This window comes from Myodes glareolus, chromosome 1 (genome assembly GCF_982192425.1).
Source record: "Myodes glareolus chromosome 1, mMyoGla1.1, whole genome shotgun sequence".
Lineage (NCBI taxonomy): Eukaryota > Metazoa > Chordata > Mammalia > Rodentia > Cricetidae > Myodes > Myodes glareolus.
Genome location: NC_142026.1, coordinates 80,097,117 through 80,117,791, shown reverse-complemented (window position 1 = coordinate 80,117,791; position 20,675 = coordinate 80,097,117). Strand labels below are relative to the sequence as shown.

Genomic DNA, 20,675 nt, shown 5'->3' with positions numbered 1-20,675 from the left:
ACTGTCAGCTGGAGCTGTGAGCCAGATTAAAGGTATATCTTCCTGTCTCAAAGATATGGATCTTCCTACTTCAAATGATTTATTTCAGGAAAAACAAAAAAAAAAAAATCCCTCATGGTGTACCCAGCATCTTAGGTTTTAATTAATTCCAGATGTAGTCATGTTGACAACCAAGCCGTTGCTTTTAGTGAGCATGCTTTACATGTCCTGTCTTGGTGACCATATTATTTCACAAATACTGCCTTAGTCAAGGATATTTTGTCATTCTAGCCACACTGTGGGTTTTGCTGTGGCCCTATAAAGTTTTTAAGTCTAACTCCAATCACCTAATGCCGTTTGTCTTGAACATCAGATCAATTTTCTTTTTAGCTTTGAACCACACAAGGTACTTACTTTTATCTCTTTATAAAATTCCCTATTATTTAGCATTTATTTTGTAGTTTGTGTTTTTGAGTTATTTATTAACCATTAATTTGTGAGAATCCTTGACAAGTCAAATTGATATTCTTAAGACTTGTTTTATTTCTATGGAAATAAAAATCAGCTCTATGGTGTTTAAAGGCCAAACATTGAGCTACCCTGTGGTTCCTTCCTGTCTCTCAGTCCTCACAACTGTTTTTTCTTGTAGATAATTCACACTTACTATTTAATAGTTATAATATTGTGCACCAATTTTGAAGTGCTTCCTAGTGCCAGGCATACTTTTATTGCCTTTTAATTTATCCAGTCCTCATTTCATAGTGATGGAGGTTTGTATTGTTTGTATTGAAATGACATGTCTGTAAGAAATTCTGATACACTGTTAAATACTTTTATAGCACATAGTTATTCACAGATGCCTATTTTGTAAAAAAAAACAGTTAACACTGAGATATTGAAACTTTAATGCAGGTAAATAGATACAGGTGAGTAGATGTGCAAATCCCTAATCATTTTTATTATACTTTTAAGTATTTTTGTGATGCTTAATATTTTTGCCCTAACCCAACTGTTATTGGATTTTTTTGCAAAAATGACTGCTTTTATTCATTATTTCTTTGCAAGGAACATTGTCCTGTGTACCTCTGCTCAAAATGTATTTGCAAAAAAGGTCTTATGAAACTCAATACTATATACTGGGAATTTATGACAGTTAACCTATCGCTTTTAAAAAGGAAGCCAGAAAAACTTAAAAGTGACCATGAGCGATCCACTTTACTCACACAATTGACAAAATTTAACAAGAACTGTGAGTTCAGCATTGTGAATGACAGGGTGGAGTGCACTTTCCTATATATGTTAGAGCTATGAATTCATTACATAATTTTAGAAGGAAAATTGATAAATTTAATGAAATTAAAAACAATACTTTTCAATCCAGTTTCTTTTTTTAATTCTTGGAAATCTGTTCCAGAATAAAAAAAGCAAAGTGTATAATGTATGTTACCTCCTTAGTATTGGGTACAAAACAGATGTCTACAAAAATGGAATGTTTGAGTGTATTTTTCCCGGTATGTCATGAAATGCCATCTAAATAGTAAGGACATGCTGAGTCAACTCCGATGTGCTTGCTACCTGGAGAGAATTCTTATCACAGTTACATGCTTCCTGTGTTAAGTTACATCCTGTGTCATCAGTGTCCTAAGTAAACTGTGGGTCATCACAGGATTCTATATTGAGAGAAGCACGTCTGGTTATTTCAGTGCAGGCAGTCCAGATGCAGGCCTCAGCTGAAGCAGGCAACTATCCTGCACCACAGTTGTGCAGCTCTGAGTGCCTACTTTTGAATGTTAGAGAAGTGGAGCAGGTCAAGTGCCCTTTCTCTTATTTTGGTTGCTGAAAGTACTCTGTTATCTCTTAGCAAATACTCTAGTCTGTTATTCATGAGAGTTGCTTCGAGAAATTTAACAATAGTATCTCAGCTCGAAAAAGAAGGCAATGTGATTGAAGTATAACACATTTATTACTTGGCATCTGTGTGACCAGATACCTGGCAGAAATAACTTGTAGGAGGAAAGATATATTTCAGCTCAGTTTCAAGGAGTTGCAGTGCATCATAATGAAGAAGACATCAAGACAGTTCAAAGCAACAAGAATCTATAGTTTAAATTCTTCACATGGCAGTGGCCTGAACCAGGGGGTCAAGTCATTGATCTTAAACAGTCCAATGACTGGCACCAAAAAGGCTGAACCACCTCCTAAAGTCTGTATACCCTTCAGTAGTATTAACAGATGTTGTCCAAGCACTTTGAACATGGTCTTTGGCAGACATTGCAAATTCAAAACATAAATATGTAGTTAATCATAAAGTATGCTATGTTTTTTACAGGCTAACTGTACTTCACAAAGATAAATAAGAGTGCATCCTCATTGAAACATGAAAACATCTGTTGTTAGATGTCTGTTTATTTTAATTCGGACCCTTTTCTCTCTCCCTTTTATTCATTTTGCATACCAACACAGTTCCCCTTCCCTCTCTTTCTCCTCCCACCACCTTTCCACCTACCTTTTCCACTCCTCAGAGAGTGTAAGGCCTCCCATGGGAGTTTGCTAAGTATGGCATATAAAGTTGAGGCAGTATCAACCCCTCCTCACTGCATAAAGGCCAAGCAAGGTATCCCACCAGAGAATGGACTCCAAAAAGCCAGTTCATTCACCAGGGATAAATCCTGGTCCTGCTGCCAAGGGTCCCACCAAGAGACCAAGCCACAGAACTGTCACCCACATTCAGCAGACCTGGTTTGGTCCTATGCATGCTCCCCAGTTGTCAGACCAGAGGCCATGAGCTCCCACTAGGTCAGGTCAGCTGTCTCATCGGCTTTCCCTATCATGATATTCTCCCCACCCCTTGCTCATATAATCCTTCCTCCCTCTCTTTGACTGGAATTTAGGAGCTCAGCACAGTGCTTGGCTGTGGAGTTCTGCATCTCCTTCCATCAGTTACTAGATGTAGGTTTCATGAAGACAATTAGGGTCGTCACTAATCTGATTATAGGGGAACACCAGTTCAGGCACCCTCTTCACTATTGCTAGGAGTCTTAGATGGGGTAATTCTTGTGGACTCCGGGAATTTTCCTAGAATCAGGTTTCTACCTAAGTCCATAATGATGCCCTCTATCAGGATGTCTATTTTATTGCTCTTCCTCTCTCTCCCACTCAAACCCTGCAGCCACCAGTTTACCTATGAGATCTTATCTACTTCCCCTTCCTAGGGCAATCCATGCTTTTCCTTCTTAGGGTCCTCCTTTTAGGACTGTGGATTATAGCCTGGTTTTGATTGGGACTCCTAAACAATGTACAGGTTGTCATTTATTTTGTTGGCCACTAGATGGTGGAGTTTACTAATTTATTATACTCAACCTACTTGAAGTTGAATTTATAAAATGTTATTATCTTTAGTTGATTGCTTAGAAATTAATAAAATTAGGTGACCCAAGATGCAGATAGTTTGACTATTTCTGGACCAGAACCCCAACCCCTGAGCTCCCATTCCCTGCCATATCTATATGTAGGGAACAAATAGTCAAAAAGATGCTATTTTTAATAACGAGATTTTTTTCCATAACACTGATAAATAAATACATGATATAATACCCCTAAAGAAGCCTTTATTATTGAACGACTTTTAAAAGTATTACACCAACATCTTTGATTATGTAGAAATATTTCTTTAGTGAGTCTCTTCAGTGAGATATAAAGTTTTTTGTTGTAGAACTTATGATCCCAGAAGTTCAAACCAGGCCAAAGAACAGATACCATCAGGGAATTTAGTCTGTTCAATGTAGTTGTAAGGTTGTGGAGAGATGTGATCAAAACCTCCCACCAAAGCTCAGCCTGAACATAGCTGTAGGTGACCACTGTTGGGTTTCTGCACTCAATTCTTGTAGAAGACTAGGGGAATCAGTAGGCATCTCAGTAAAGTCTTCTAGATTGTGCATCTAGAATGGAAAATATAAATGTAGGATACATCCTACAGAAGAGACTCAGAAAATTCTGACTTGTGTGGCTTGTGTTAGCAAGTGAAGGTAGTACTTAAGATGAAATGTTGCAGAGCTTTGGATTTTGACCACTCCAGATTTACTCTTAAAGAAGTGAGGAACAGATGTGTGTAGTAGAAGGCTGCTTGTTTGTTCCTGCCTGTCCAGACCATGATATAATCACTCAGAAGCTATATTATTTAAATTACTGTTTGACCAATAGCTTAATCATATTACTAGCTAGCTGTTGCATCTAGAATTAACCCATTTCCATTATTTTATATTTTGCCACAAGGCTCGTGGCCTACCAGCAAGGTTTCAGCTGGCAGCTACATGGCATCTTTTGACTCTAACTTCTTTCTCCCAGCATTCAGTTTAGGTTCCCCCACCTAGCTCTTCTCTGCCCTGTCACGGGCCAATACAGTGTCTTTATTCATTAACCAATAAAAGCAACACATGTACAGAAGGAATTTCCACACCAGATGTGTTTAATTTTAGTCAAGTATTTTGGAAGTGTACAAAAAAACTGTATAAGACATTAATTTATTACAAGAAAGTACAGCCAGGCTGGATGTTTGTGCCATCCTTTTAAGATAATGTGTCATGTTTTGTAAACTTGTAAGACATATAACAAAATGATTTTTATGTAAGGCACCATTACCAAGTTAAGAAACTTCCAAACAATGTTTGCTTTCTTTGATAAACTCATTCAACATGCCCAAGAAATAGCAATTGCCATTAAATGCTAAATAATTATCCTTTTGTGTTTTTTAATGTCTAGGTGCAAAAGTCAAGAAATAAACAAGTGAGAGAATTATTCTTGGATGGCTTTAGCATTCATCATGCAGGAATGCTTCGGCAAGACAGGAATTTGGTTGAAAACTTGTTTTCAAATGGGCATATCAAAGTCCTAATCTGTACAGCCACATTAGCCTGGGGTGTCAATCTTCCTGCGCATGCTGTTATTATTAAGGTAAGAGCTTACCTCCCTTTGCACATGGATTTGTGTGCCCGTTAAAACAAGCCTTTGAATTGATTTATTTAGAAAAAATGTTGTGATTTGTCTGGTTCATTGACTGTGAATAGCATTTTAGCCAGAATTATTTGCTCCAGTAGAAGACTAGCTTCAATTACAGAATTTAACTCTATCCCAGCTGATGAAGGGATTATTTAAAGTACACTTTTGAGATCTTTCCGTATTTGCCCAATTTCAGGTTCCAGCACTTCAGGATTATATGTGTGTGCTTATGTAAATTTTATTAACTTTTCCTCATCTAGGGAACACAAATATATGCTGCCAAAAGAGGCTCCTTTGTTGACCTTGGAATTTTAGATGTCATGCAGATATTTGGCCGAGCTGGACGACCACAATTTGACAAATTTGGGGAAGGAATCATTATAACGACACATGATAAACTCAGCCATTACCTCAGTTTACTCACTCAACAAAACCCAATTGAGAGTCAGTTTCTGGAAAGCCTTGCAGATAACCTAAATGCTGAGGTAAGTAAGAGCTTAGAAGGTTGGGGAAAATTGAATTGGTTGTTTATTTGTAATGTCAGGAATATAGTGTGTGTCAAGAGACAAAATAGGGGTGGAGAGATGGCTTTGTTGTTAAGGGTGTTTACTGGTCTTACAGAAGACCTGTGTTTGGTACCCAGAACCCATATCAGGCAACTCCCAACTACTTACCTTGAAAGGCCAGCCTTAAGGAATCTGATACAATTTTCTGGCCTTTAATAGCATCTGTTTGTACATGCTACACACAGTGCACATACACATTTATGCACACAAACACATAAAAATTGCATCTATATAAAAAGAAAATAATAGGCTAAATGCAGAATGTTGATTAATTCATAGAAGGATAAAATATAGACATGACTGACAAGTACTTGTTGCTAATATGAGATTTTCTCTAGGTCAGAATTTCCAAACTAATCTGTATAGATCAGGGAAACAAACAGTAATTAAAAATGTATATTGTATTTTGCTTTTCTAATAAAATTTAGAAGATTTGTAAAGTTACCTTATGTTGTTAAATCATTTGAAAGCTTTGTTATTAACATTTTATATGAAATACATAAAACTGTAATTTTAGCTTGGGTAGCTTTGCATTTGTGTTTGTGCAACTCTGTGCTCAAACCTATTTGATCTCAGCATCCTGGATATCCAACATCTTAGATGGCAAAGAATATAACCATTTTTAACAATTTAGAATATATATGTCAAATGTTAACTGTGTTTTCACTATTTCCTGGCATTTTTAACTATTTTTGTTGCGATATCCAGCACTTTCCTATGCCAGTTTCCTTTCTTAGCCTGAAGTTGTCCTAATGATTTCGGTAGCTGATATGTAAGCATGAACTAAATGAAGGAAATACTCATAGTCAAAATGTATGCTAGTCTTATACCACATACTTAGAAGTCTGTTACATCCTGCTCCTGTTCTTTATGTTTCCTCTCTAAAGAAGAAAAAGCAAACTCACTCCGTTCTCTCTGTTAAGAATAACGACCAAAGATGGGTCAAAACTCCACAGTGCAATGACATCCAAAGAGGGGCAAGTGTTGCAGAAGGGTACTTACAGAAGGAGACAATACATTAGGTGCCAGGCTGCCACAAAAATGATTTTTGTCTGTGAAAGTTCTATCGGAGGTCAGAAAGATAGTTAAGTTTGGAGAGGTGTGATTGGAGATTAGAAAAATCTCCATAGGGGGCAGGGAGATTGCCCATGAGTTAAGGCACTTGCCTCAAAGCCTAGGACCTGAGTTTGTTCCTCAGAACCCACATGGTAGAAGGAAGTAACCAACCACTGGATATCTTCTTGACCTCCGTATGTGTGCCGTGACACAAAGTTTGCATGCAGATACACACTACTAAGTATTTTTAAGTGAAATGGGGTGGGTAGTGAAAGGAACTAGTTTCTCATAACAAAATTACAGGATGCTAAAAAACACTAGATGATAAATTTTAACTCCACAAACAACTTATAAAAATTTAATTTCTGTCCTTGTTGTTGACTATGATTGAATAGTTCAAATAACTAGGTATAAATAACTTGAATGCCTTTTGAACATTCTCTTATTTTCTTAGTCATCATGCTCACGGATATCCTCAGATAACTCTAACACCTCAAGATCACAAGGTTGATTTTTAAAAATAGTATCAAACACAGGTCCATTAAACTCTAAATCTAGTCTATTTGGTAGAGCTTAGATTTTAGGTATAATAGATAAAATGTAGTAAGTCAAAATGAATATACTTCCTTGTTTTCATACTCTACTTTCTTTCATGGCCTAGACTAAATATTGTGAAAATATCAGCAATAGTTTCTCTGACTCTTACAGTACAAACACGGCTGGCATTTATGTCAGCTTGGCACAGGCTAGCGATCCAGTTAGGAAGAGGGAACCTAAAATGAGAAAGTGACCCCACCAAATTTGCTTGTGGGTAAGCTGTGCTATGTGTTCTTGAGTAATGACTGTTATGGAGGCCCAGCTCACTGCGGGTGGTGCCACACATGGGTTGATGGTCTTGAGTTCTGTAAGAAAGCAGATTGAATATCCTATACAGAACCATGGAACAAGGCAGTAAATAGCACTTCTCCTTGGCCTCTCCATCAGTTCCTGCCCTGAGATCTGCCCTAATCTCTGGATGATAGACTACAAGCTTGGTATAAAATAAACTCTTTCCTCCCTTCATTGATATTAGCTGGTGATATTCTATCACAACCGTATCAACCCTGATGAACACAGATATATTACTTTAATCTTAAAGTTCATGGAGGCTACATTTAGTCACCTAGTCTTTGGCCACTATTTAAGTAAAATACCCACATGCTGTTGCAAGTATACAGAGGATACAAACTGAGTCAAACACTGTTCTTACCATTTAGAACAATAGAATAATATCAGTGAAACTAGCTGTACCCTGAGAATCAAAGTAAACAAGGCTCCATATGGTCATCATTAACTACTTAATAGATATGCTATTTTCAGAAATGTCACATAACCATGAACATAATTTCATTTATTTATATAAAGGGCATTCATACTTTGAAGTTTTTAACTTTTGTAATGAGGTATAGTCACTGATAATTCTTGGTCTACTGAAAGAGATTCTTTTCAAATATTTTGATAATAATACAACTTGAATGTAAAATTAAATTTGGTAAAATTGGAAATCAAATACGAATCAACCTATAGCATGAACCTGTGCTGTATTATTAAGGTCTTGGATTTGTGTTCACATCTTTGTTAAGATTCAGAATTGGCAATTGTTAATGCAAAAAAAAATTAAGTTAAATGAGAGAAATAATATTGTTTCTACCCATGACTTTGACTTTATAAATATAATTTTTAACTATTTAAACAAATACATTAACTATAATTTAAAGCAAATGTTTTCTGCACATATTTGCTCATTGACATCTAATAAGGTGACTCCATAATCCTAAAGCTGAAAGGTCACAAGTGCATTCTCTGTATCAAGCCACTTGAGTTGGCAATGAGAGAAAAACAAGTGTTTGAAGTTTATTAATATGTTTTCAGAAGACATCACTATGCGTCTACTCTGTTCTAGCAAGCCAGTCTTTAAAGCTAGGGTAATTTCTCTGTATTCTAGCACTTGCTCTTCAGAAGAATTCCATCCATGCAGAATATTGCGCAGAGACCTTGCATAAAGGCCTCCCGGTATAACTATGCTTCCCCAGTCTGCTTTTAGCACAAATTCTTTGCCCTAAAAAGGTATTCTTCTGCCCTCATTGCCTTCAATGTCCTTTTTTTCCCAGTTTTTTGTTTTCACTTTTTATTTATAAAATAGTACTCTTATTGATTTGTGAAAAATCTATTAAATGCCTTTTCTACTTTGCTATAGCTCACAGCACAATTGATTTATGTTGGGAGCCACCTGGAGGCACAGGTGGTCCTGCAGTTTGGAGGTAGCCACGTGGGGCTGAGCAACCCTGCCTGCACCCTTGCCTGCACATGCTCAGACCAGCAGAATGGCATTAACCAATCAGGACAGCGTTCAAGCTGCTCCACCGTTTAAAAGCAGCTGCCTCGGGGCCCAACGCTCTCTCTCTAAGCTTTCTCTCGTCCCTGCTCTATCTTCCCTTCCCCCAATTTTCCTCAAGGGAATGCTCCAAATAAAGATGTGACCAGAGAAGGAATTCTCGTTTTTGGTGGGGTTCATTCCTGCGGGACAGGATGGCCCCCCGCAGATTTACTGAGTTTTTTGATAGTTCTTTGATACTCAACCTTAAAATCTTCTAGTCTTAAGAGAAGTGAATGATAGGATAAATTTGTTTATTTAGATTTAATATAATTTTGACCAATTTTAAAAACATGCATATTTTGCAAATAATCAAAATATTCTTATATATTAAACTTTAATAAATAGATTAAGTATGAAGTGTTATTTAAGTCTTATGTCTAAATTACATTTTATTTAGTGAACTTTATAATATCATTGCATTATACACTAGTAACATTTTCGTCATTCATATATCCAGTATTTGAAAACCATTGGTGGATGTTAAGTCAATTCTAAGGAATGGGTGTTGGGTTTATGGTATTCATCCCAGTGGTTATATGTTCCAGCTTCATGAAGATGGATCTTCAGATGGCCAAGGACCATGTTTGTGTGCACATATACTCGTACAGAGTGCACAGGTTTACTTCTAACTTCTAAGATGAATGAAAAATTCCAAAGATACACTGTGAAAAAGCTGTCACCAGGTGGCAGCTTATAGTCACAAGAAAATTTTCTTTTCTGTCATGAGGTGGCGATAAAAGACTAGCTTCAAAATACAGTGTATCATGAAATAAACATGTTTTTTTTTCTGTTTAATGTCTTTCCTTTATGTGAATGATTAGATTTGCTTTCCTTAAGCAGATGAGTGATGCCTGGTCCCTCCTATCTTTTCATCATATCAGAGGCAGCCATGGCAGGCTACTCACATTAATCTACTGATGAAGCTTATTTCGTATTTTGCAAAATCTTCATTTCTTTTATTAAAAATAGTAGTATATGATTATAAGAAAAATAGGTCATACTTCATATGACATTACACACACACACATACACATACACACACACACGCACACCCCACAAATCTTAAACTAGAATATAAAGAGTACTTTATTGGGCATTGTATATAGGAAGGGAGCAGGCTGGACAATACCTAGAATACTGCATATACCAAAACGTCTGGCACTATGTAGTTTTAAATAGGAGGGAGGGTGTCTGGTTCTAATTTTTAGTCATATCATTTATATACTTTTTAGTAATTTTACTAACTTTTCAAAGGAATATTTCAAGACAAAATGTGTAACGTACAGTGCAAACAACTGAAGTTTTAAAAGCAATTTTGAAGACAATGCAGGTTAGTAAAGGAAAAAGAAAGTGTGTCTATAGGAGTTGTAAACCTAAGTTTAAGTCAGCACTGCAGCTGGTTGGTAATACTCGGAGAATAATAGTAATGGCGAGTTTCTGGCACTATAATAAAGTAATCATTTGCTCTCACCCTGTGTATGATAGAACTGTCGAGGGAGAGAAGTTAGTCTTAGCATATCTTGCCTTAACCGATTTGTTCTTATGCCTACATGTGCACAATATGCATAGGACATGTAATAAACTGTGCATGGGCTTTTTCATTTATTTGTCTTTTGAGGAACATCTTGTTATATAGTAGCTTTTTAGCCCAGGTTGGCCTAACTTACAGTCATCCTCCTAACTTAACATTCTGACACCTGTGATTATAGGCATGTACAACTATTCCCAATGAGTGTGCTTAATTCTTTACTTTTGTGAACACCATTTAATGTAGGCTTTATGATATTTAATGATTAAAATAATTATGAATTAGATATCATAGATTATATAGAAACATATAAGAATATAAATAACAGTGGTAGAAAATTGGATATGCAAATAGATTTAATTTAAACATGTTTTGTTTATCTATCCAGAATGGAAGCATTTAATTGTCCTGCCTGTAATTCTTCAATAATTACTATGCAGCTTCTTACTGGCTCAAATTTAGTTCTTTTTCATGGCATGGGTGGGACAGTATTACATATTCAGTCCATGGCCTTGTGTGTGCTGAGCATACTTTCTACCACTGGGCTATATTATCAGTTCATTCACATAATATATCTAATAGAATTAGTTATATAAAATTAAAACTGCAAGAATAAAGCAGTTTTGAGGGTTCTTTAAATATAAATGCTAAAATAACTTTCCATATTTTGTCTCCTTAAATTATATAAAAATAAAGCAAATTGGAGTTTTAGTTTCTTTAATACTAACCATAGCCACTTTCCCTTGTTTTTCTTCCTCCTCAAATGTAATAATTTATAAAGAACACATCTCTTTTAATTTAGCTAAGGATTTGTAGAAAAACTACAGGGGGCAAGTTTCACACTTGGAACACTCTCCCAGAAAGCACTATTGCTTTCTGTTGGTCTGTTGAAAAATCAAATACTTCTTCACAAAAATATCTTATTAAAAAGGTTAACATCATTGTCTAATAATTATTTCCTTTATACAGATTTCATGTCAGTTGTATTTTTAAGTCTTCGATTCTTTCTGTTGTAGAATAGAATGATTGTTTAACTGTGTAACGATGTGTTGCATTTGTTTACTCTGCGTTTGTTTAAATATGTAAGTGTGTGTTACTGTTTAACCTGATAATAATAAAAAGCTGAATGGCCAATAAGCAGGCATAGGAGGGATAGATGGGGCTGGTGGGCAGAGAAAATGGTGAGCCAGCCAGCCAGGTACAGAAGAAGCAGGAAAGCAGGGTGGATGAGACATAGAAGGAGTAGACGAGACTCGGGACAGCACATAGATTAATATAATAAAAATGGGTTAAGTTCAGCGACCGGCACATGTGTTTGTAAGGCCACCCGCTCCTTCCCTGCAGAGCCCGCTGAAGAGTCACCATGAACAAGGCCCACCCTCCTGAACTGAAGAAATTTATGGACAAGAAGTTTATCATTGAAATTAAATAGTGACAGGACAAAGAATAGTTCAGGACTTTGATCCCTTTATGAATCTTGGCATTGATGAGTGTGTGGAGATGACAAGTAGTGGGCAGCAGAATGGCATTGGCATGGTGGTCATATGAGGAAACAGCATCCTCATGTTAGAAGCCTTGGAAAGAGTCTAAACAATGGCTGTTCAGCAGGAGTTCACATCCTTCCCCCAAGGACTGTTTGACTAGAACTGGGTCATGTACATTTTCATTTTTTTAAAAAAAAATAACACTTTTTGCTAAATAAACCTTTGTGATACTCAGAATAAATAAATAAATAAATAAATAAATAAATAAATAAATAAAATGGGTTGGAATTTAAGTTAAGGGGGGAAAAAGCTAGCTAAAAACAAATCTAAACTAAGGCTAAACCTTCATAATTAATAAGTCTCTGTGTCATGATTTAGGAGCCAGTGGTTCAGGAAAGCATACTACAGGTTTCCTTAAAACAATGGATGGCTAAAATACTTTAAAATGCCCATTGCACATGACTTTCTTTTTTATTGTACTTCACACACATAAATTCCTCTCTCATAATGCAAGCATTCCCTACTCTGTTGATGGTCTCTCATGGTGGTGGTGTCACTGGTCTGCCAGCACAGGACTTGTCATGCTTTCACTCAAGCAAGCAAGGCAGGTGTAGTTGCAGTTCTGTGTACGTTTTCTTAAGTATTAGTATGTATTTTTTTTCTTTTTGTAGACGTGGTTACAGGTTTCTATTTTGTTCATTAGTGTGTCTATGCCAGTGCTGAGGACATATTTAGAGAAAAAGCTAACTTCCCTTCTTTGTTTTTGATAACTGCACAAAATCAGGAAAGTACATGCAAACAGAGTATTTTGTTTTCATTACTCTAGTTTTCTTGCTTTAAACTTTTCAGACAAAAATAAGTGAAACTGAAACAACTTGAGTAGTGAACTGAATAAAGAGAAAAATTACAAATTACAGAAAAGTCCTTAATAGTGTATAATTTAAAGTCCACACTTGGAAAAATAATTAAAAGCCGTAAAATGGAGGAAATTCAGCTTTTAGACCTCATTTTTAATGTACTGTTTGTTCTCAATTAAATGAAGCAGCAGTGATGTTTAATTGGAAATATCATGCCTACCAATTGTGTTTGCCTTTTTAAAAAAAAACACAGTACAATTATCTGTTTTCAAAACTTGATTTCTGGCAAAGTAGTCTTTGCTATAATATTTATGGTTGTCTTTAATGTGTTACTTCAATTTCTGCTTAATTTTTTTTTTTTTTTTGTTTGCAGATTGCTCTGGGAACAGTTACCAATGTGGAAGAAGCAGTGAAGTGGATAAGTTACACTTACCTCTATGTGCGGATGAGAGCAAATCCATTAGCTTATGGCATCAGTCATAAAGCATACCAGGTAGAAAGCTCATTTACTGGGAAAGAAGAGAAGCTTAAACCTTCTGTTGGCTTGTGTGATCCTTTCCTAATGTGAAAATGAGTATTTGTTCCTCTTGCCTCATTTGAAAACCAGTTACAGAACTGGAAGAAGATTTCAGAGCTTCTTTTATTTCTTTATTTATCTTCAAGAAACACTGAGGGAAATGAAGTTGACCCTGATAATTACATTACTTTCTTTAAATTTCTTTTACCACTAATATTATTAAGTTCCTATTTATGTTATGATCAAGCCATTTTCAGATAAATTGCCATTTGCTATTGATATTTTCCAATGTTTGTTTTTTAACTGATGTATTTAGCTTGGGAGTAAACTGGGCAGGAAGAAATTTATGGCTATGTTTTAATAATGGCATATGTTATATATAATCTGTTCCTCTTATCAAGTTACTTTATCCCTATTCTGTAATTTTTAAGTGGTAGCAGTGGTGAGTCATCGTAACTCTTTGGAGGCCAGGATTACTTTCATGAATCTATGCATAGGCAGACTGAGAATTGGATACACGTGGTAACAGCCTTTCCTATGAGCTTTATGGTTGTGTGGTCCATATGGCTTACAGACTCCATATAATCTTGGTTTTTCTTTAGAACTCTGCTTATATGCTGTAAGTGCTTCCTAATTACAGATAAAACCCTGTTGTGGTCTGATGAAAACATTATTAATATCATCATGTGAATATTCATTTATGTCAAGTCAGAATTATCAAAAAAGTTGAATTTAACTCAAAATGTTTTTCCATTTACTGATAACACATATCTGAATTTTCTACCAGAGCTAATCTTGGTGCTTTTCTTTTGTTTTTCCTTTTCCTGTGCAGTAGATTTCATAAAATTTAAGATGGGAGCAACAATTAAGTGTTGAGGCTGCCACTCTGAAATCATTTGAGTTTCCCTATTTGGGTTTTTCGCTAGAAAGGATTCCACTACCTTTCTTTCATTCATTGAATTGTGTGGCAAAGTTAATTTATGGCTAAATATAGGTGCATTATAACGTCTAACTGTGTAGATGGTGACTAATATAACCCTGACTGTTCGCATTACAAGTATAAGCATGGTGAGAATAATTGAGGGCATTATGAAAATTTTCTAAAAGGTAAGACTAAACATTGTGTACACATGATAGTTTGAATGAGAAGTGTTCCTCATAGGCTCCTTTCTGTATTTGAACACTAAGCCCTAAGTTTAGAAAACCCTCTGTTTAGAAAGGCTGTGTAACAGTGGTTCTCAACCTGTGTGTCGTGGCCCTGTGGTGGGAGACCTGCCTTTTCTCAGGGCTTACATAGCCGATATCCTGCAGATCAGATATTTACATTACAATTCATAGCAGAAGTAAAATTACAGTTACAGAGTAGCAACAAAAATTATTTTATGGTTGGGGAATCACCATAACATGAGGTGGTGTATTAAAGAGTCAGAGCAGAGCGTTATGAAGGTTGAGAACGACTGCTTTAGAACCTTTTGGAGGTGGAGCTTTGATGGAGGCAGTATGTCACTGAGGATTGCTTGAAGGGTTTATGGTATGGCATCATTTCCTATTCTCTTTGTTTCCTTTGTGGACGAAAATGTGATTAGCTGGCTCCTTGCTCTTGTCACGCTTCCCTGTGTCCTTGCCTTTCCTACCATGATGGAATCTGTCCATATGGAACACTAAGCTAAGATAAACCCTTTTCTCCTGTAAGGAGCTTTTGGTGTGGTATTTTATCACTGCATCAAAAAAAAATAACTATTATAGCATATATTTAGGAACTAAGAATATTAAATCTTATAATAAGACCATAGCATTTTTATTTTAAAATATAATTGATATTATGTGTCATTTTTGTATAGTTCTCCAGCATAAAGAATACTTTTGTGTAGTTTTCAGTATTAACAATCTGTTTATTTAATTATCTGTTTGTTTCTTTATTTGAGGGAGAGGCACATGCTAGAGTATAACTAGAAAGAGTTGGTTCTCTCCTCCCTCCATGTTGATCTCAGGCATCACGTTGAGTCCTGAAGCCTGGTGACAAACACCCAAACCACCTTATCAATGTCCTTAACATTGTATTATTTTGCTTAATTATGTGTCTTACTCTTGTTACTCAACATAATTTTTTAAGAATAAAATTCCTACTAATATAAATCAAGTAGTTTGTATTTGATGGATTTGTAACTTATTATTAATAACTTTATTTTAGATGAACCCAATACGGCCTATCACAGTCAACAATGAAAACATCTGCTGACATAGCTCCTAACCTGTGGCCTCGTTTTTCTGACTTTTAAATTTTCTTTTATCTCTAATGAGAACCTAAGTTAAAATGAATGAAAACAATATTAACTCTTTAGATTTGTAAGATGCTTTTTATGCTTCTCTATTCCATTAAAGGTGCATTTATTTTTGTGGATCTTGACTGGGAAAAGCACTCTAACCATCATATCTCCATGTAATACTAATACTCATAAAATAGTAATAAGGCTCGAATTTTCAATCCCTTTTTTTAAGATTTATTTCTTTATTTATTATATGTACATATTCTGCCTGAATGTGCACCTGCAGGCCAGAAGAGTGTACCAGATCTCATTATGGCTGACTGTGAGCCACCATGTGGTTGCTGGGAATTGAACTCAGGACCTCTGGAAGAGCAACCAGTGCTATTAACTGCTGAGTCATCTCTCCAGCCCCTTTAAATTCCCTTTTGTCTAAATGTAAGAAAGAAATGATTTTTATACCTAATCTCAAGTATTTATTGTTCTGAATATTATAGATATAGCTATCTTGAATTCTATAATATTTGAACAGAATGTGCAGATTGATAACATCAATGATTTTTAAGCTTTTTTAATACATAAAATTTTTCTAATTTCACATTAAATGTTAAAATATACATACATACACACATTATAAGAAATGAAATCAATATGTCAAAAAGACATCCACAGTCCTGTGTTCATGGCAGCAAATTTCACAATACCCAAGAAATGGTCCCATTCCATGTGTCCAAGAAAAATGTGTTCCTTGCGTATAGTGAATAGTTTTTAACAGTTAAAAACAGAATGTAATCTTGTCATTTGTGCCAACATAAATGGAGAAGAGAAATCATGGACCAAATTACATGATCCAGACATAGAAAAACAAGTACCACATGATGTTATTCATGTGTGAAAACTAAAAATTTTGCAAACATAGAAATTGAGAATACCATGATGATTACCAGAGGCTAACAGGAACAGGGATGTAGGAAGTTTTGCCAGTGTGTACTGAGTGACAGTTACTTAAGAGCAGGTAATTCGCCCATACAATTATAATTTAGATGGGGAAGGATGACAGCATGCTTTGCATTTCACAAAGCTAGAAGAAAGTTTTGTAATAAAGAAATGATAAATGTTTAAAGGGATAGGTATGTTTAATCATTGCCAAATATGTGTATTAATAAAAAAAATGATATGCCATACTTTCAATATGTACAGTTATTATGTGTTTTTAATAAACTTAATTGGAGTCTAAGCCCTCAAGAAAAAAACATGTTTATTTTCATAAGTAGGCCCATGTGATGACTATCTAAATAGTTTAATATATTTATGTTTATTTACTCTGTTTCTTTCCTATAGATTGACCCAACATTAAGAAAACATCGAGAACAGCTAGTCATTGAAGTTGGACAAAAGCTGGATAAAGCTAAGATGATCCGTTTTGAAGAGCGAACTGGTTATTTTTCCTCCACTGATCTGGGTAGAACTGCCAGCCACTACTATATTAAATACAACACCATCGAGGTACTACACTGAATGGAACAAATACAACAGTATCTTTACTTTATATTCAGATAAATCCTAGTCTTTGGAATATGCTGATAATTCAGAATAGCAAAAGCAGCTAATACAACAAAATATATTATAGAAATTCAATAGTACCCTTAGTATTGACAAGATAGAAATAAGATTTTAAATAGTCTGGGCCCTTTGCCAAACCAATCAATGAACTTCTAAAGCACATTGCTGAATCCTAAAGAATGACTGCCAGAATAAATTAAGTGGGAAATGATAGTTTGATGATTTTTTTTTTTTTAGTAAAACGTAAAAAGATTGTTTGCATTTTAAGAACCAGTGGTTAGAGTTCACTAGGCCAAGCTGACTTAGGACAGCTTGGGGATTTTTGAAGGTTAATATTTTAAATATATAACTGCAAATTCTTGCCTTTTCCTACTTTTTTTCTTTATTTTTCCAATTGCTTGTATTTAAGGAATGGTTATAGACATGATAATTGTATTTGGTGGCCAGTCTAGTTTCTTAGTTTATAAGTTCAATTCGACCTCCATCTCTCAAGTGCTGGATACCAGGCCCATATCAACATGCCTGACTTACTCATTGCCTTTTGAGTTGCTCCTGTGTCAGATGAGGGGCTGCTTTAGCTTTCATGGCTTTGAGTTTACCTGTACTCTCCTGTATATGTGTGCATGCCATTGCATGTTGGGAAGTAACAATGATCACTTAAATTTGTTTATTTAATAATCATGGTTTGAATTTTATATTCATTTTTAGTTTTGCACTTTTATAGACACTTTTAGTTTAAAAAGAAATCATTCCAATTTGATTTCTTTAAATGCAGACATATAAGTTTATCTGAAATTTAGTTTTTATATCTGTTTATTTTTTGCATATAAATAGTACATGTCTTAGAAAATAGTTTTCATATGCTTAATAGATTGTCCCTATATTTTCTGAAATAAACCTTATGCTTTCATTAATAGTCAGATTCTTTAAAACCTTTGACATATATTATTTTTTGTTTGTTTTGTTTTGTTTTTTTGAGATGGGTTTCTCTGTGTTGCTTTGGAGTCTATACTGGAAGTGTAGACCAGGCTAGCCTCGACCTCAAAATCGCCTGCCTCTGCCTCCCAAGAGCTGGGATTAAAAGCGTGCGCCACCACCACCCAGCTAACATATATTGTCTTACAACGTACAATTGTCTTACAATTATTAGGGATTCTTTAACCCAATACCCAACATTTCACTCCTTCCATCACCCACTAACCCTCTACTCTCTTTATTGCACAACTTTCCTCGCATGTCCACTTGTTGACATATGCTACCAAGTCCTTTTTTTTCGTCGACATATGCTACCAAGTCCTTTTTTTTTACTTATTTTTTTTCGTTTATTTTACATCCCAACTACAACTTTCTCTTACCCCTTTCTCCCATTCACTTCCCCTGTCTGCTCCACCCCTCTTCCACCTCTGTTCCAAAAGGGGCAGTCCTCCCATGTGTGTCAACAGAGCACAGCCTATCTAGTTTAGGTAGGACGGAGCTCCTGTTCTTGTATTACAGCCAGGCAAGGCAACGAACATTAGGAACGGGTTCCCTAAAGCCAACCAATGTGTTAGGGACAGGCCCGACTCCCAAGGCCTGGAGTTCCACAAGTAGACCAAGCCAGAACATCATCACACATATGCAGATGGCCATGCAGGTCCTCTTGTTGGTCCATAGTCAACTCCCATGAGTAGTTCAGTTTCTTCTGTAGGTTCCCATGTGATGACCCTGACCTTCCTAGTAACTCAGCAGGATTCCCTGGGGTCAGTCCAGTCAAAGCCAAGTGTAACATGAGGGTCTGTCTTGTTGGGGTTTCTGTCCTGCCCAGTACCCCACAGCCGGCAAGCCCCAAAGAAAAATCACATGCAGTCTACATTAGGTTATAAACTGATTGGCCCTTAGCTCTGGTTACTTATTAGCTCTTATAACACATATTACCCCATTATCCTTATCTATGTTAGCCACATAGCTCAGTACATTTTCGAGTGGGGCAGCTTAAATCCTTCTTCTCCGGTGGTCTGGGCAGAACTGGAGAGGGAGCTTCCTGCTTCCTAGAATACTCCCGTTCTCTTTGTTCCACCTCTACTTCCTGTCTGGTTTTCCCACCTTTACTTCCTGCCTGGCCAATCAGCATTTTATTAAAATACATGATTGACAGAATACAGATAATTCTCCCACACCATTTCCCCCTCTTTTTTTTTTTAAGAAAGGGAAATACCCATCGTCCATTTTTTGGGAATGTGGGCGTAGTATTCCAGGCTACTTCCAGCTGGTTGGGGGCGTTGATAATATTATGGGGACCTAAAGAAAATTTAGAGTTGTAATCAAGTCCTGTCTGGAGTATCCTGTGGGTCCTGATCATCTCAGGCAGCATCTTGAATCCGTTCTAGATGTAGAACTCAGACATCTGGGCCATCTGTTCCTACTGGAGATTTCTCAGGTGGTCTTCCTTGATCATACTGGATTTTTCTTAACTCAGAATGAATCCACAACCTCTCATTTTCTGTGGAAACAAAAGCAAAGTAACATACTTCTCCAAAGTAACATACCTTTTGACTTCAGTTTTGAAGCCAGGGTATTTTCAAAATACCTGTCTTGGGTTAGTTCAGCAGCATTTATAAACAAAAGTCTTTTAGCAGCTGTTGCTCCTTCCTCAGCATTCAAACAATTTAAAGAGAGCATAATAGCATACAGTATCAAGATTCTCTGTGTATTTTCCATCTTTATGCGGCTTTATTTTAATCTCTATTTCTTTTATTTTTACTTTTACTTTTTGAGACAGGTTCTCTGTATATCTTTGTCCTGGAATAACTCTGTAGACCAGGCTGTCCTTGAACTCACAGAGATCCCTCTGTCTCTGCCTCCCCATTGCTGGGCTCAAAGGTGTGTGCTACCACACCTTAAAGTCACAGAGGTCAATCTACTTCTGCCTCACAGGCATCGGGATTAAAGGTGTGTGCCACCACACCCTATTTCTCTCTTTCTTTCTTTTTTATTTTTAATGACTTTAACCTTTAGCCTGCATATATTTTTAACACATTTGTTAAATATATTTGTAAACTATTTAGAGGTTTTCTTCTTCTTTGAATCTCTCTTTACTGTATATCTCTCTCTTTTTTCTGACCACATGAGCCTTTAAGGAGAGGATTGAAGTCATGGCTTTGATGGCTAGATCCAGCCCATTCCTTAGCTTTCCAGCCTCATGGCTGAGGTACTGGCTGTAGCCATTTTTATTGCCACAACTCTATGGCATTTCAAGGTCCTTGCCAGCAAGGAAACTGCAGCATTCTGATCACAGACTACAGTCAGTCAGACCGCCTGCCTGAAAGTCAGAGCCAGCATTTTAAAACAACACAGCTTTTTCCTGCTACGGCTGAAAACCGAAAAGCATGTGTTCAGCTTTTCATCAACACCATTTAAGTGTTTCGTGGCAGGACCTCTTAGGGGGTTTGCAGCTAAAGCTGAGTCAGGAAG

General features: G+C 36.2%; 1 protein-coding gene and 1 pseudogene across 2 annotated transcripts in view; both read left to right on the top strand.

Moving 5' to 3' along the window:
• The window catches only part of Ascc3 (activating signal cointegrator 1 complex subunit 3), a 317,613-nt gene that overhangs the window by 147,239 nt on the left and 149,699 nt on the right, over nucleotides 1-20,675 (top strand). For both annotated transcript variants that reach the window (XM_048449042.3, XM_048449043.3), the window contains exons 15-18: nucleotides 4,738-4,929; nucleotides 5,235-5,459; nucleotides 13,255-13,374; nucleotides 17,004-17,168. In XM_048449042.3, the coding sequence (XP_048304999.3) occupies nucleotides 4,738-4,929; nucleotides 5,235-5,459; nucleotides 13,255-13,374; nucleotides 17,004-17,168 (702 nt within the window). The remainder of the gene's footprint in view (nucleotides 1-4,737; nucleotides 4,930-5,234; nucleotides 5,460-13,254; nucleotides 13,375-17,003; nucleotides 17,169-20,675) is intronic.
• On the top strand, nucleotides 11,904-12,130 carry LOC148123506 (small nuclear ribonucleoprotein G pseudogene; annotated as a pseudogene).